Source organism: Daphnia pulicaria, chromosome 10, assembly GCF_021234035.1.
Source record: "Daphnia pulicaria isolate SC F1-1A chromosome 10, SC_F0-13Bv2, whole genome shotgun sequence".
NCBI lineage: Eukaryota > Metazoa > Arthropoda > Branchiopoda > Diplostraca > Daphniidae > Daphnia > Daphnia pulicaria.
In genome coordinates this window covers 6,132,798-6,149,005 of record NC_060922.1, presented here as the reverse complement: position 1 = coordinate 6,149,005, position 16,208 = coordinate 6,132,798, and the positions used below count along the sequence as shown (strand labels likewise).

At 44.0% G+C, this 16,208-nt stretch overlaps 1 protein-coding gene across 1 annotated transcript; it reads right to left on the bottom strand.

Moving 5' to 3' along the window:
• Nucleotides 1-1,366: 1,366 nt before the first annotated feature.
• Nucleotides 1,367-15,296, bottom strand: LOC124314619. Its single transcript, XM_046779842.1, has 5 exons — nucleotides 15,135-15,296; nucleotides 7,546-7,743; nucleotides 2,382-7,060; nucleotides 2,195-2,316; nucleotides 1,367-2,135 (listed from the first exon to the last, which is right to left on the bottom strand). The coding sequence occupies exons 2-3, from the start codon at nucleotides 7,733-7,735 to the stop codon at nucleotides 2,688-2,690; spliced, it is 4,563 nt and encodes a 1,520-aa protein (XP_046635798.1). The 5' UTR covers nucleotides 7,736-7,743; nucleotides 15,135-15,296; the 3' UTR covers nucleotides 1,367-2,135; nucleotides 2,195-2,316; nucleotides 2,382-2,687.
• Nucleotides 15,297-16,208: the final 912 nt, after the last annotated feature.

The window sequence follows — 16,208 nt, the reverse complement described above, 5'->3', positions numbered from 1 at the left end:
TTTTGTCCCATATGACCGCGATTTTGGGTAGCGCACATGTCGTCACTTGCGTACAATGAAGAAGATGGTTGGTTTCTCTTCCCCCCAATACGAAATCTAGGCACCCCCACTGAGCGGGATGTTCCGTGTATAAGTGCAAACAAAAAATTGCCGCAGCGCACACGCCATTGTGTCCAGCCGCGAAACAAAAAGATGTCATCTTTTTTATTTTTTATAACGTGAAAGAAGATGAAAGCGGACAATCACCTGTTATTGCTTGCTTGCTGTACTTGTTATCCAGCATATAGGCTATTTACCGCGCTGCTCGTTACTTGTTGCGTATAGTAATTCCGGTGTCCTCTTTAAAGAAAGAAAGTTGGGAGGGAAAAGGGGGAAATGGGTGATGGCTGTTATGTTATACTTATTATAAACAGACCACGAAGTGGGGGGGGGGGGGGACTAAACTGACGTCTTGTGAAGTATACACACCTTTGTCACAACAGCACCATTCAGCAGGTCTATCATTATTTGGTTTTATTATGGAATCACTCCTATAATATTCATAACTTAGATTGTTTTCTTGACTTGTACACTGCTTGGATAACCCAAGACAATAATAAGAGGCGTAAGAGCGATGATGCTTCACTTTTTCGCTTTTCACACAAAATATACATGTTTTCTCTTCAGGAAGAATATGCATAAGAGGTTTACATCTTTCAAGAGCCGTTGAGACGAGCTAAGGATAAGGAAAACGATCTAAGGCCAAAATTGTGTAGTTGAACAGCATCAAAGCGAAAAAAGAAAACGCGGATGAAACAAAAAGCCATATAGATATAAAAGACATCAGCCATCCCTTTCGATATAATAAACACTTTCAGACACCGAGAGAACTAAACGTTATTCTTTTCGTTTCATTTCGAGAAATTTTCATCGAAGGCGATTTCACAGTATGTGACCCAGTATACACACCGGGCAGCAACATTATTTATAACAATAATAATGGACTTTGTCCTACTTTCTGCTGCTGTCTTTTTCATTCTGGACTTTTATTGTCGAATTAATTGAAACATTTCATTAGTGTGCGATATGGGTTATACTGTTATAGGGTCCACTTTATTAGAATGCCTTATATAGGGACCGAATTGTCATCAGTATGATCGACTCAATAGATATGAGTTATGTTGTTGCTATTTTTTTACTGGCCTGTTTAGTTAATATTTAAAGATGAAAAGGCAAATTCTGGATGAAATCTCAACTGGCGGTAAAAATAATTTGCAACTCTCAAACACTTATTGCGCATCATGTATAGAAATTGTTAAATACATACTGAGACATATTAAGTTCTTCGGAAATAAATTTTGTGTTGTTGCTTATTTTCGTTAAATTATTTGCGTTTATTTTACGTGAATATAATTTGACAACTAAATATGGTTAGGGGAATTGGTCTGACTGACAGTGTCTCATGATGAAAGGTACAAAAAATATGATGGGTATAAGGATGAGGTGATAATAGTCAAGGCCATGAACCAATAATAACAAATAACACTCAATAAGTACAGTATCTGACATCACGTAAAATATATAATAACAAAATATGATACAAGAGCGTCAAATACTTAAGTCAGGATCTGTATCAGATGAAACCTCGATCGCTTTACACTGAAACTTTTGTACAAAAATGAAGTACGCATAATGAAGTAGAAATAAAGAAGCAAAACTTAACAATACAGGTCAAACTTTAACAAAACTAATTAGATAAATTAGTTAAAAATGCACCATCCATATTTCAAGTTTACAACATCAACAAAGAAATTACCGGTAAGCCGTCGATTGAAAATTGAAAAGGCAAAAGCTATTATTAGTCTTCGGAAATCGGGATACATCTGTACAGATTTTTTAATGGTAATTTTTTGAGCAACTTTTCAGGCTTGGCAACCAGTTATGCGCTTGCTCAACTATGGCTTATTCGCTTATCAAACAACCACAGAGCTTGCTGCCGTTGCCAAACCTGCCAAAGTTTTCAGCATTTCCATCGTCATCGCACGATTTGGCAGCCACTTGGTGAATTATAGTACCGACGAGTTCAAAGATAATTCCAGTTTTCTTATCCCTCTGCTGATATTCACGTATATTCACGCGTCCTCAATAATGTAAGCCTGTAAATTCAAAAACGAACATGAATACAAAATAATTTACAAAATTTGGCCTTCTTTACCTATTTCTGCTCTTCTGATTGCTGTTATAATTCAAATTATGTCTTTACAGGAAGGATTAATGTAGACTACACCTATACGTTGATGACCGATTGGTAGAAAGTGTCCGGTACAGGAACATCGGCTACCAAGGTGCAATAAAACAAAAATTATATCTTTAATTTTTACAAATAAGATGATTTAGATTACCTGATGTTGCCAGTGATTGGAGCTCGATTGTTTTTTTAATAAAAGGTATTTCGACATTGAAGACTTGGTAACTTTGCCTTTTCTGAGCGGTTATTGGGTCTTTGTACAGTATTTGTTTGAGGAAGATTTAGGTGAAACAGATGATGCGTAAGCATTATTAAGGCCTAAAGGCAATTGATTAACAATGTGGGTTTGGATTACATGACAGCGTCGTAGAGCGTGAGACTTGGTGTCACGTCCAACCAGAAGCTTTATTTTGCATAAAATTATCTTATATATCAATTCTTCATCATATCATAATTATCTTCAATCATTGGATCTCTTGTTATTGGATGGCCGGAATCGGCGCGTGGAGCGTCGTCGCCTCGCCTTCAAAAAGATCCTGGCCGGAGATCCGTAAAGGGCTTCCGAACTCAGCGGCCCTGGATTATTAAACATGTCGTCCTGCGGGTTGAGCGCAATCGAATCTCGGAACATGTAGTGATCGTCCGACTTTGGTAGCGAATAATCGGAATGCCTCAGTTCCTCGCTAGGACGAAAATAGTCGTCAATGGTCGTGGTCGGATATTGAGGCTGGATCTGTTGATGGGCAGCGGTGGCCAGTTGCTGGTGTTGATCGAGATAGTCAGCATCGTTGCCGTAAATTTCCTCTTCGCTCAGATCTTTGTAATGATTGGGCGGCGGCTCACCGTACGTCTTTTTCGGCGACGTCGGCGTCTTCTTCTTGCTGGCCGGATAAGTCTTAGATGGCGCGTACGTCCGCCGCCTCTTCTTGCCAACGACGAACGGAACCCAAAGGGGCAACGTCAGAGCAAAGATGCCAATGGCAGCCAATCCGTAAGTGTAGAGCAAAGCCAGTGGATTGGTGGTCGTCGAAGAAACAGTTCCGCCGGAAATGCCTCCGCTGCTGATTCCTCCGCTCGTTACCAAAGATCCGGATGACGACGACGACCCGCCGCCGGAAGAGCCCAAAAAGAGATTGGCCAAATTGGATACGACGGGCACCGAGTCCGGTTGATCCCCAGCGACGCCATCGACAATGATGGCGTTATTATCTTCGTCGTCTTCAATGGCACCGAAAGTGTCACCTTCTTCCGCTTCGACGGCCTCCACCTGCGGCGGCGGGAACATGGAACTGGGCGTCACAAATGGATTGATGATGACAATGTCGGTCGACGTGTTCACAAAATGAAGTCCTCCGGCCGGTCGATCTGTCATCAATCCAGTCGTCAAATTGGCCTTTAATTGAGTGATCAGATCGTCTAAACTCGACTCCATTCCGTCGCTCTCCGGAATTTCTATCAATGGAAGCGGGCCGTTGGTGCTGTTGACCACAGTGCCGCCGTACATACCGACGAACTGGATGCTGGTGTCGCCCAGCAAACTGGGTGACTCGGCCGACTCGTTCCACTCGTCATCAAATTGACTGCTACCGGTAGTTACTTTGATCAAGTTGGATAGTGGATTCAGATTCAGGAATGAGTTGCTGTCCAATAGCGACGACTCGGCCGTCAACTGGTTCAAGTCGTACGATGGAGGATTTGTCACGATGATCCCGTGACCGTGGGTGTATTTCAAGGTGTCGTCCGATGACGTCACGATCCCGTGGCCGTGAGTGTATTTGTTGGTCGTGTCGTCTCTGAATTCTTCGTTGGGTGGGGTCACCATTTCCTGGTCCTGTGACGAGACACTGCTGGACACGTCGATGGGCGGAGGCAGTTTGGGCCGGTTGAAACTGGCGATGGTCAGCAGCAAAGAGGAAAGACCCGGACGAAGGTCAGTTGGACGCATCACGATCGGTCGAACTGGTTGGGGCATATCGGTAGGATCGTCAAGGGGTAGCGCCGGAGGCTCGGCAGTGCTAGGAGGGGTCCTATCCGTGATGTAATAGGGAACGGTGGGCTGGCCCGGAAGGCTGGGCACCTCTTTGGACACGTAATTGTCCGTTTCCTCGTCGTAGAATTCCAGCGGAGCTCCGACAATTTCACTGGGAGGCAAGTCGAGGGTGTCCATCACTTCGACAGGATCGTCGTATTCAGCAGATGAGGACGTCGATGTTGACGTTATGAGGTCTGCTGGGCCAACGCCCAGCCAAGTGACTTTAGTCGGTGACTTGATGGACACGTAAGTGATTGGACTGTTGGTAACATTCTCGTGATTATTGTTATTACTCCAGCTGGGTTTTTTGACAGCAGAATTTGTGGCGGAGAAAAGGCTGACGTTTTTGTTAGTTATTCCGCTAGATGGCACCCACACGCCGGGCTTTAAAAGCAACAAACTGGAGCCGCTGTGTCCGGGTTTGTTGGGCTTGTGATTGACAGTTTGCGTTGTGTTGACGATGGAAGCCTCTTTGACCCAGAAGATCTCCTCTCGATTTTCAGCCAAATCATCTTCGTTTTCCTTCTTATGGTTCATCATCATGGCCCTGACGAAATTGGAGACAATGTCGAAATCCGAGCCGGATTGCGAGAGGAATGAAGGGCCGTCGGCGGAGTCGGGAATTTCCTCTTCCATCTCTTTTTCTTCCGGTCTCTCCTCGTCAATCGGTGGCGAATCGATTGACGGTTCGACGGTCTCATTCTCCAAGGCTTCCTGCTGTTCCAAATCGTATTCCACCACGGCCTCTTGCCTGGTTTCCGCATCCTCTCTGTGTTCCATGACGTCGTCGTCGGCGGCTGAGTTTCGGTCATCCGCTTCCGGTTTCTCGTTTCCGAATAATGTCGCGTAGATCAAGGGTGTCACGTACTTCCGGCTGGTGGATAAAAAATTCCGCATTTTCTTGGAGGTACGCGACTTTTTTACGGCTGGCCGACGCCGGAACCACAGCGGTCGTCTCTTTTTGGCCGATTTGTTTGCGTCGGCGGTCGATTGGCTTCCAGGTGATTCAATGGCGGAATTCCTTGTGCTTTGCTCTCGATTCTTCCAGTTGTTGAGCAACGATTCTGCGCCTTTGCCCATCAACTTGGCCAGTATCTGGGCGTTGCCAAGTGTCCGGCTCCGGACGTCATCGTCGCTGGACATTCCGCGGTTATTCCAATCCTCCTCCTCTTCCTCCGTAATGGAACGCCTCCTTCTGCGGCGACCCAAGGCCGCCACGGCCGGCAACCACGAGTTGACCGTTCCGGCCAGACCTACCATCATGGGAATCCCCAGCATGCCCACTGTCCTGATTCGGTTTCGGACAACATTAGTGGCCTTGTTAGTCATCACTCCCATCGCCTCCGGCACTCTGACTATTAGCGGCTTCTTATTCACCACAGGTTTCGTCGTAGTCGTCGTCACCACTTGATGGCTGCCAACTCCGCCCGTCACCGACACATCAGCAACGACGGCCTCGATCTCTGGCGGTTTCTCGATGGATGACGTCGTCGTTTCGGCGTTAACAATTTGCGCATAATTCGGTTTGGTGAAATACGGACCCGTTGGCAAATTGACAAATTCCAAACTGCCGTAAGGGTCAACTACCGTTGATTGCGTCGTTTGTTGTTGTTGTTGTTCGCTGGCCGATTGTTGTTGGTCGTACAATTGCTCCTCTTCATCCGCCAATGGCTCTTCTTCATCCACCGCTTCCGCCAATTGCTGCTGGGCCGGCTTCAGTGTCTGCCGCCTCAAATAATCTTTCTCCATGGCCATCAACGGCCTGGCCGTCGAAACATATTCGTACGTCGGCACGGCAGTGAAGAATTGCCCGCCCAATTGTTGCTGGTTAGTTGCGACCTTATCGATTGCGTGATGGTGATGATGGTGATGGCCAACTGATACCGAAGGCGATCCTTTAAATCGATCCTTTTGCGACTCTTTCAACGCCACAATGTAGGAATCTTCTTCTAGACCCTTGTCAGGAGTCCTGGGATGCTGCTGGCTGGAAACTGCTGGATTTTGATTGATGCGGCCGGATGAAACGGAACCTGGAGTACCGAAGCGATTCTTCTGCGACTCTTTGAGAGCCACGATGTAAGAGTCTTCGGTGATGTCGGCCTCGATGTGGCTGACCTTATCGGTGACGAGGACCGGCCTGTTTACTGGGGCTTCTAAAACGACCAGGTTGAAAATGATGATGTTGATGACGTAGACGCGGGTCTGCGGTTCACCAATGTCTCGACTTTCCAGGAGTTTGGACTCGACGTCCGGACCGCCCGTCTTCATCAGGTTGGCCAGACTGGCCAGAATTTTCGGCACGTCGTTCTCCGATCCGATTTGAGACTTGACGACGTTGACGAACAATTGCCGATCTCTCATCGGCTCGGCTTGAATGTCCTCGTTCACGGCGTTGGAAATGATTTCCTTGATGGTCGTCTCGGGTTTGTCGACGACGTCCACCACTTTGGGCACCAAATCTCTCAGCCAGTTGACGTCCGGGGCGATAAAGGCCGACTTTTCCGTCCGCTCCTTTTGGATGACCATGTTGAAAACCAAATTGCGTTCGTCTTCCATCACTGGGTCGTCGCTTCGTGGCGTTATCGCTCTCGAGCCGGTTGAGCTGCTGCTGTCGTCCAACAGTGTGGAGAACATGTCATTGATATTGTCCATCATGGCTAATGGCTGATTGTAGCCAATCGGGATTTGACGTTGATCGCGATCACTTATGTTGGCCGGCTCCGCAGGTTCTCCATCTCTCAGCTGATGCGTCCCGTTTAATATGAGCGACCCGTCGTCCTTCCGTCCAGCAGATGCGACGACTGAAATTTCAAACGAGAAATATAATGGAATCAATTAACTTGTCAGCGCCCAAATGCAAATCATGAAATACGGGGCCGTTAATAATTATCTTTGCTAAAAAGCCCAAAACAATTTGGCATGACCAACAGCAAAGTGATATATAAAATAGTCGTGTTATATAAACTTCCCCTCAAAAAATAAATATCACCGCCCTACAGCAGACTTAAAAAGGATGTTGATGGGTTTTTTTTCAAAAAATATAAAAATTAAAGGAAACGGTAAACGACGTTGAGCGATGAAAGCAATTTTGTTACGTCACCCCTCAACGCCCCGGCGATGCTGCCGGCCAAAAATTGTCCGATAAGAATCTTCCATCTTGATGGTCACAAAACCGGTGAATATTTGGTGTGTATAGCTACCCATTGTGGGAGTATGTAGAGCTTAACTGTTGTAATAGTTTTTTTGAATGTCGAGTGAACAAATTAAATTCCAGCTTGTTGTATACCGTCGTTCTGTTGAGGTGTCGGTGCCGAGGAGACCATCTGCGGCTGCCAGGAGAGGCCGGACGACACTAGGAGGAATAACATCAAGGCCAGCGCAAGCGTCGACATTCGTCTTGTTGCGGTCGCCCGTGTTGACAGCCGTCCTTCTCTCATCGCTGTCTTTCTTGGCTTTTCCAGGGACCGCGACATCATTGGTGATTCTGCGAAACGAAAATTAGTACAACATTAAATTTCGCTAATGTATTGTTATAACCGCAAATAGCGGAGAAGAATAGACGGCACTGAACGCGGGAATATCTTTGACTTGATATTTTGAAAAAACCCAGCTGGAGCTCATCACAACAATCCAAACAGAAGCAGCTGCTCTTTACAAATTTGTTATAATAGGAACAAAGTAAAACGATCGCAACATATTAACAAATTTTTTCTGAATAATACCGAACCGGATATTGTACTAAGGCATCGGAATGTTCCATCTTATCCAGTGTAGATTCTTTAAGGGAGGAAAACGAGTGCGGAACATTGCGCAACTACCGTCGTAAAAAGAAAAAGGATGAAGGTCTTTTGCCTGTTACTATAACGGCTCTGCGCAGTATAGTTTACCAATAAAAATCTGAGCATCACCATCGTCATTCCGGATAGGGAAAAGAAAATCAACGACCGTCATTGAAAGTCTCTAGCGTCTATACAACAACAAACGCTCGGCTGTGTGCAGCACTGAGAGGAGATGATGATGACTGCGGGGCGAGTACAACGGCACACACAAAACATCAAGCCGACTATAACAAATTCGGTTCTAAAAAATATAAATAAAAACAGGGGGGAAAAAGGCTGCTGATGCTGGCGGGCTCACACGCTCTTAACTCTCAATTGTTAAAGTTAGAAGGGAAAGGATAAAGATGATGATGACCCTTTCGTTCGCCACAAACTCCCGAATCTCAAAAGAATGTAACAAACTGTTGATTCTCATTTCCTGGTGGGTTGTGTGCCCAGCAGGCGGAGTTGTGGATGTATAAATACAGCAGCAATCACAGCCCTATTTCTTTCCAGGATGTATACACAGTGCGCGTTGATGCAGATAGATCTCAAAGTATAGAAGGCAGTCTGGCCACCATAAAGAGAGAGTGGCGTTATATGTACATTGTTAGCTATATTGTAGTACGTCTTTCCCTTTTCTATTTTTTAAATGAATGATTTGTCCCGCTTTGTCCCGTTAAGGACATAACTGTTCAGTTTGACTATACAGAAAACTTACCCAACACTTTCGGATCCGCTTCCGTGGAGGTGCCTCCTCTCCAAAAGTTGAATGTAATCTGCCGCCAACGCCGCCGTGAATGTCTTAATTTCAGCGCCTTTTAATTGTCTTCCTTTATAGCGGCACTTGGCGGGAAAATACAAACGAAGAAACCAATTCAACCAGTCAATTTCGCGCTTTGATTTCGACACTTGTTCAATTCGTGTCGACAAAATTTCGGGAATAAACTCGAGCGATTTTCTGCGAAGGGCTACAGACCCAGTAACACTTGATTTCAAACTAGAAGCGGATTGAATTGGAATCGGAGGCTTCAAGGAGAGCCGAAATGAACGAGGGAAGCTCCGAGACGAAAGACTGAAATGGCCGTCCAGCGGCCCGCCACTTATATAGATACTCTTGCTCGCCCACCAAACACGCTGCTCACATTACCAGTCTCTCTGCGTGCAGCAGCAGCAGCAGCTGGGCGGTTTTCTCTTCAGTGAAAAAAAGAGAGTCCGCCCACTGGTGCTCGTCTCAGGTGCTCTGCTATTGTCCACGCGCGGAAACAAAAAGACATCAGCCGTTTTTCTTAACGACGTGGAAGAAGAAGAAGATGAAAGCGTACCACCACCAGTCAGCTGTTTTACAATGAGACTAGCTTGTTATACTGTTCCACTCCCGATGGCTGTACAGGGAAGTGGCTAGATGTATACACACGTATATGATGAAGCTCTCATCCACTTAGTGTAATGATAACCAGACCGCGAAACATTTTCGCGAGCAGGGGGTATAACATTGTACACGTAGGATATATTGAACACACATCATATTACACGTTTACGTACAAATAACGACGATCTGGTCCATCGGTTTTCCCTTCTTGTTTTATATTTTTTCCCTTTTTTTTTTCCTTCCTCTTTCTTTGGCCCAGTGAAAATGTTTGTGAGCCCAGGAGAGAAAACTAAAGAAAGCGAGAGAAAGAAAGTGGGAAACGGAAGGAAAAACTAAATAAAAGGGAGAAGTCGCTTTATGTATATAGAAATCAATGCAAAACAATGTCTCATATACAATCCCAGTGTATTACTGAGATCGTTCGGGTTTTTCGGTTTTAATTGGGGAAAATGACGCGGGGAAATAAAAAAGAAAAAGTGGCAAAAGTCTCCATTGTCCTTTGACCAGGAATTTACGTTCGACTCTCTTGTATGCGAACTGATATAAGAGAAAACCTTTGGTCAGATATTGTTTCTCGGATTATGTTTCTTTATTATCACTCACCACTATGTGATGCGCCTCATTGTGGGAATCAGAACAGTATAGCATTAGTTCAATGATTCCGTACGTATACTATACAGTCTGCGCGGAATATTAATTCCCCTTTGTATTATTATTTCGGTTTGGCTCTCGTTTGATCCTCACCAGTAATTTCGTTTCCCTCTATATACAGCTGAGTCGCCATGTCTAACGAGAAAGCTGATTTATATCGTCAAACAAAAAATACCGTATGGGTTTGTGTGTTTTTTCTTATATAACTTATCGGAGCCAGAGCATCTCATATTTATCACGGCGGCGACGACAGCAGCAGCAGAAGCCCTCCGTAGCATATAGAGGCTATATAGTAGACTGTACATACACACACAAACTCTATACACTCGATCTGACATGTAGAGCTATGGCAGCCATGCGTGACATATCCCATATGCGCCGCGGCGCCACGGTCAATTCGCGTTACGCTCGATGAAATCTTTCCTCGCCAAAAATGTACACAGTGGCCCAGTGTACGTTTTTAAATGCTCGTTGCGGGTTCAGAAACAAAAGCGCAATAAGAGAAAACCTCGAACGAATATGTAGGGCGCACGTGAATTGACAAAGAGCGATAGACGTCTAAGAAACTGAAGAAATATCCGTTAACGAGCGCGACCTTTGACTTAATGTCGTTAGATCTTTCAAGTCCCGTTTGTATAAATGTGTTTCGGATTTCCTTGAAAATATGAGCGATGGTATAAAGCTGGAAAGAAGAGTGGGTGTAGTTCTATAACGAACGATTTCCAAACACGCACTTTGGAAAACAACATGCGGAAGGTGCTCTTCTGCTGCTGCCGGCAATGGATTAAATTCGGCGCCCCATTGATCAACGCCTCTGCATTCTCCTTTACTTGACTCCGGCCCCAGAGTCATCATGGCCATCAACTTGATGGCTGTTTGTACCGTTACGGCCATCATCCTTAGATCTTTTTTCTTCTTTTTACTTTGATAGTAGTACTATACGGTACTACTCACTCAGCCTCTTTGAATCTTTAACAAGGCGACATTCCCTGACATGCACCTATAAAGGACGAACTAATAATAATAAAAAATACTTCATAAATTAGAAAGTGCCTAATCGGTACGATGACCATTCGTTAATAGAAACCATTAATCGATCGTTCGTGGAGAAAATGATTCACACAAAAGTAATATACCATATCAAATAATGTTTCTCATTGGTTTCGAATGAATTTTTCTTTTCTAATAGACTCTCTCCCATGTTATTTTTCTGGCTTTCAAGAGGGTTTTTTTCTGGCGGTTTTGGTCGAAAAGTTTTTTACTTTTATCTTGACTGTGCACTGTGGTAGTGGAGTCAATATTATATCGATATCTTAGCTAATTAGAATATTAGTGTCGTCTGCACGATTAGTTTGAAAGTTTCGACGTGGTTTCGAAAAGGAGACAAAGTTAGATTAATAAAGAAAAGTGAACGATGACTTTTTTGGAAACGAATGACGAATGTGGCTGCACGAAAAATCGGTCAACAGATAAAACTACAGAAATGTGCTAGACGTGTGTATGAACTGTGGTGTCGCGGCTCTCCATTTCCTCTCCACTCCATGCTGTTTGGCAGGTAAAAATAAAACTAAGAATAAAAATGGAATGACTATGGGAGAGTTATTAGAAGAGAAACTTGTTCCAAATTAGTGAAATGTTAGTTCCTGACTATCATTTATCATGTAAGCCCCCTGTTGATGCATGGCAGTTTGTTTGCACCATGTAAATAACCTTCTCGTTTCTGTACACTTGAGGTCTGAGCCAGCTGTAGTTACAACAAAATAATTGTGCAAGTTTTACTCGTGCAGGTATTGACCTGTCATCAACAATCTCAGTACGCTAGGATAATGATTTGTGTGACTTTTATTCCTGCAACCTTCTACATGTTTTTAATGATGCATGACTTGTATAGATGCAGTGTATTACATGAGATTCTCCCATTTCTTAAAACTTGGGGTTTATTTACTGTCTAAATTCCAACTTCTCCTTACTTGTTGTCTCTGTCAATATTTGTTTATTGTAACCCAGCAATTTTATTTTTATATTCAGGTAAACAGCATCCTAATTGGAGGAACTACCGATGTCGTCCAAGTTACCTATCTCTTCTTCCCCTATCTTTAAATGTCCTCGTGTACACCCATGCGAGTGTGGGAGTATTCACGAGGACCCCCTTTTTCCTGTGCTACCTGCTGGATTCAACTCTTCAACGAATGGAGCACTTGTGGATGCCTGGCTGTGGATTTCCCAGGCTTAAAAGGTAGGACAAATCTATCTCCATTCTTCCTCTTTGACGACGTACAAATATTCCTGAGCTAAGCGGTTGACTGCAACTGTTTTCTCTTGCCGTTTTTGTTTTTCTCAGTTAGGGTTCATTAAATAGAAATTAAGAGTGTATTACTTCTCGTCTCTTCATCAAGCTGATAAAGAATTTCCTTCTCGAAATTCGGTACTAGTAGAGCGTGATAATTACGAGCATCTTTACTAGTTGGTGGGCCCGCAATTCTCTCTTTATTTTTTTCTCTTTGCGGCTCGTGCTGGGCCGGAATACAAAAGCCTAACCAGAAGTGATATGCGCCACTTATTCGCCCTCTAATGGGTGACAATATAATTCTGTTAATCGATCAAACCGCTGCCATTGCCGGCATAGTTCGTGACGTTATGGACGTTCACGAAAATGGCACGTCCATGTAGTTTAGGTGTACTGCTGGGTCCTGTTTACGTAATATTTAGGCTAAGTACATTCAAACCGGAAAGAGGTGGAAACGCCAAAACTGACAGTTTCCTGTTGTTCCCGTGTGTGTGTACGCCAATAATGAATACTTGAAAGTGCGAAATATACGACCCAGCTCGAAATAACACTGGGATGTATATAATACGCAGACGTGTGTGTATACCCTTGAAAGAAAAATTGAACTGCCCTGGTTATTTTTTTTCCACAAATGTTGTTCGATATTCCCAGAATTTTTCTTGCTTTCTTTTTCTTTTTTCCGCGGTCGAGATTAGGGAGGGAATCAGACTGTTACGTACACAGCACATACAGGAACACACAGTCATTAAGTCCCATCCGGTATATTCCCCAGCGCTTCCGTCTAGAAAGGGAGAGAAAGGGAAGAAGAAACTCGGAAAAGGGACATAAGAAACCCACAAGATACAAGACACGAAGAGGCAATGTTTTTTTGTGAGCCACCATCTGACATGGTACACAGCCGCGGAGCGAAAGACAAAGCCGCATAACTTGTGGCCACCACCTGTTCCACGCACACATAAGCGCGTGTATATGGATTTAAAAGGGCTTATACTATAACTCGTGAGATTCTAAACATTATTACCATACGCACATGCTGGATTTGTTATTTTCTAATATTTTGGGCAGTCCAGACATTTATGCCAATGTGCCTTACATACTTCTTCAGGCTGATTGATTGTTATCACTGGTGTCCCAATTGATAACAAATTCAGGGAACTAAATTAGACGACGGCGGTCTCTTTTGCTGATTTTCTCCGCATAACAATACGACGATAGGCGGCGCAACGGTGACAATTTGTCGGGCTCGATTTCAAACAATGAAACAATCGTCCGAGGCAGCGAATTATTATTTTCGTCTATAGAAAGGACGGACCCATGGAATAAAAGAGCTAAAACGCTTTCCGCTTTGTATGCTCTTATAATAGTCGGCGAAAATCGGGGCTAAACTCTTTTTTAGAATGCAATCATCATCATCATCATTACGATCAGGAAAGCAACAACAACAACTGCGAGGCGTTTCCCGGTGTGCAATAATTATTACCAGCTCAGCCGCAGCCAATGTCGTGATGACCTCGCTGAGGTTTTTCAATATCCGCCAACGTCTCAGCAGCAGGTAGGCCCCCGCCGTCATGACGTAATGTCCTTCTAAACTTTCCTTTTAAATTGCCAACTTGACAGCGGATCGTATAACTGAAATTACAACAGTAGCGACTGTTTGAACTTGTCCCTACAATGATAAGCGAAATAAAAGTGAACGGGAGAATTTAACAGTTGGATACCTAGATTAGGAAAGCGGCCGCTGCTACTCCGTAGAGTATACGCAAATAAATTCGAGTTTATTTTCAGTTTTCCGCGTCCCTTCACGCGTTCTCCTGTCAGCAAATCGCTGATCATTTTCTTGTTTTTTTTCCCGCGTGCCGTTAGATCGACGCGCTAGCTTTTTCTTTAAAAACAGGTACCACGAAACAAATTGCAGGGGTTTGTTTTGTCATTCACGCTGCTTAGTTTTTCCTTTTTTTTCGTTCATCTTTTCCACTCGAATCGAGAGTTATTATTATGGTCTTTTGGACAACGCGCAGCAGCCGCTTTTGCCGTACTGCATATACGGTTTCTTTTTAAAGCACGGCACGCGGTTAATTTGGATGGTTTATCTTTTTCGTTTGCAGTTAAATGCGTTCCCTTTCATTTGGCCGTCAGTCGTCGTCACAGTTGGTTGCGATCGTTTTCGACACAACATCAGCAGTTGGGCGAGTGCTACGGGCCAACAAATTACAAATTCTGACAGGAATCCCAGACAGCCATTTTCCATGTGTCCATCCGACATGTTTTCCCTTTCTCTGCGGCACTCGAGGGAAGGTACAGTTAGAAAGCAATCGTATAATGTGTACATACAACACGTACATACGTACCCACATGCCATCAAAATGGTATTATATGGTATACGCAGGTTTTTAGCCCTTCGGTTTCAGCCGTGTGAATGACTTTTCACACAGAAAAAAAAGAGACAAGTTGAGCAGCTAAATGCGTTGCGCAAGTCTTTGGAAAATAAAAAGTGACCGCCGAATAAATCTTTTGAGTTCTTTTTTACCGAAAAGGGAAAATCCCTTGAGCGACTTGTTTGAATAGAAACGTCAAGTGAAAAAACCTCAACCGGTCGTTATATTAGCTACAGAATCGAGAGAAAGGATGACCACGGCTAATACGACGATGGCATCAGTAACGTGAAGCGCAACATGATGTTGTTCTTAATTCTAACCTTGCGCATAACTCTGCGAAACAAAAAACAGAATTAGGATATAATGACTTACCGTATGCAGGTAACCGGCTTGAGATGAAACAAGCGTCGGATGTCAAAGTAAATAAATAAAACGGTCCCCTGAAGAAATTTAAAACGGACCAAAACTTCACGGTCTTTTGGAGTTTCTCTTTCTTGTTTTTGATTTGTTTCGCAACAGAACAACAGACGAGGGTCTCTCTCTCGACACACCGTAAAGATTCTTGTCGATCCGATCGGACGGGATCGAATTCAACTACTGAGCTCGAGATTGACAGCGGGAGACTCCAAATAGAGACGGGAGGCCTTTATTTTTCCTTTGTAGGTGGAGCCAAAGTTATATATCTGATGCCCACAACAACGTGTACACAGGATAGGAGCGCACCGCAGACAACAGAGCACGACAATCGAAACAAAAATAAGGCAACCGAGAAAATTTAAGCCGGGGTGGCCGTGAACCGCGGCCCTGCTGCGCTCACTTGCATGACGATGCGCTTCAGCCTTCAGGGCGTCTTGGCTTCCAGCGCAATTCCTTTTGAGAGTCTTGTATAGCTGCTGCTATACATCAACTTATTTTTCTTCTCAAAACGAAAAGAAACAATGAGGAAATCGATGCGTCTTCTCGTTTGTGTTCTAGCCTATATTTTCGGAGAGAGCGTCGTTCGGACACTATCAAACGAATAATAATGACAATCGAAAATTTGTTCACCTATTGCGAAACGAAGAAGGAAGACGCATTTTCTCTTGTTATTCAATTTTTGAAAGATAATTAAGGAACTGGCGTTCAAAAGGATTTTTTTCTTTTTTTTAACTGGACCCACAGTGTCCCAGTTTTTCTCTAATGACCACCGGAGTCGAGTGTAGTGTGTTAAGTATACGCGCCTTAGATTTGTTGTATTGTCGGACCCACCCGTCGGTATACTTTCTCCTGGTGTATAATAAATCAACACGTAGACATAGTATCGGTTGGCTTTATTACCTGTACTACTTTGTTCTATTTAAATCCTAGCCACAAAATTGTCGCATTTGGTTCCGAACATTTATCGGCTGTTTGTCATTGCTAATTGAACGGCCGGTTGAACAACAATACCTTTTAAATTCTAAACTT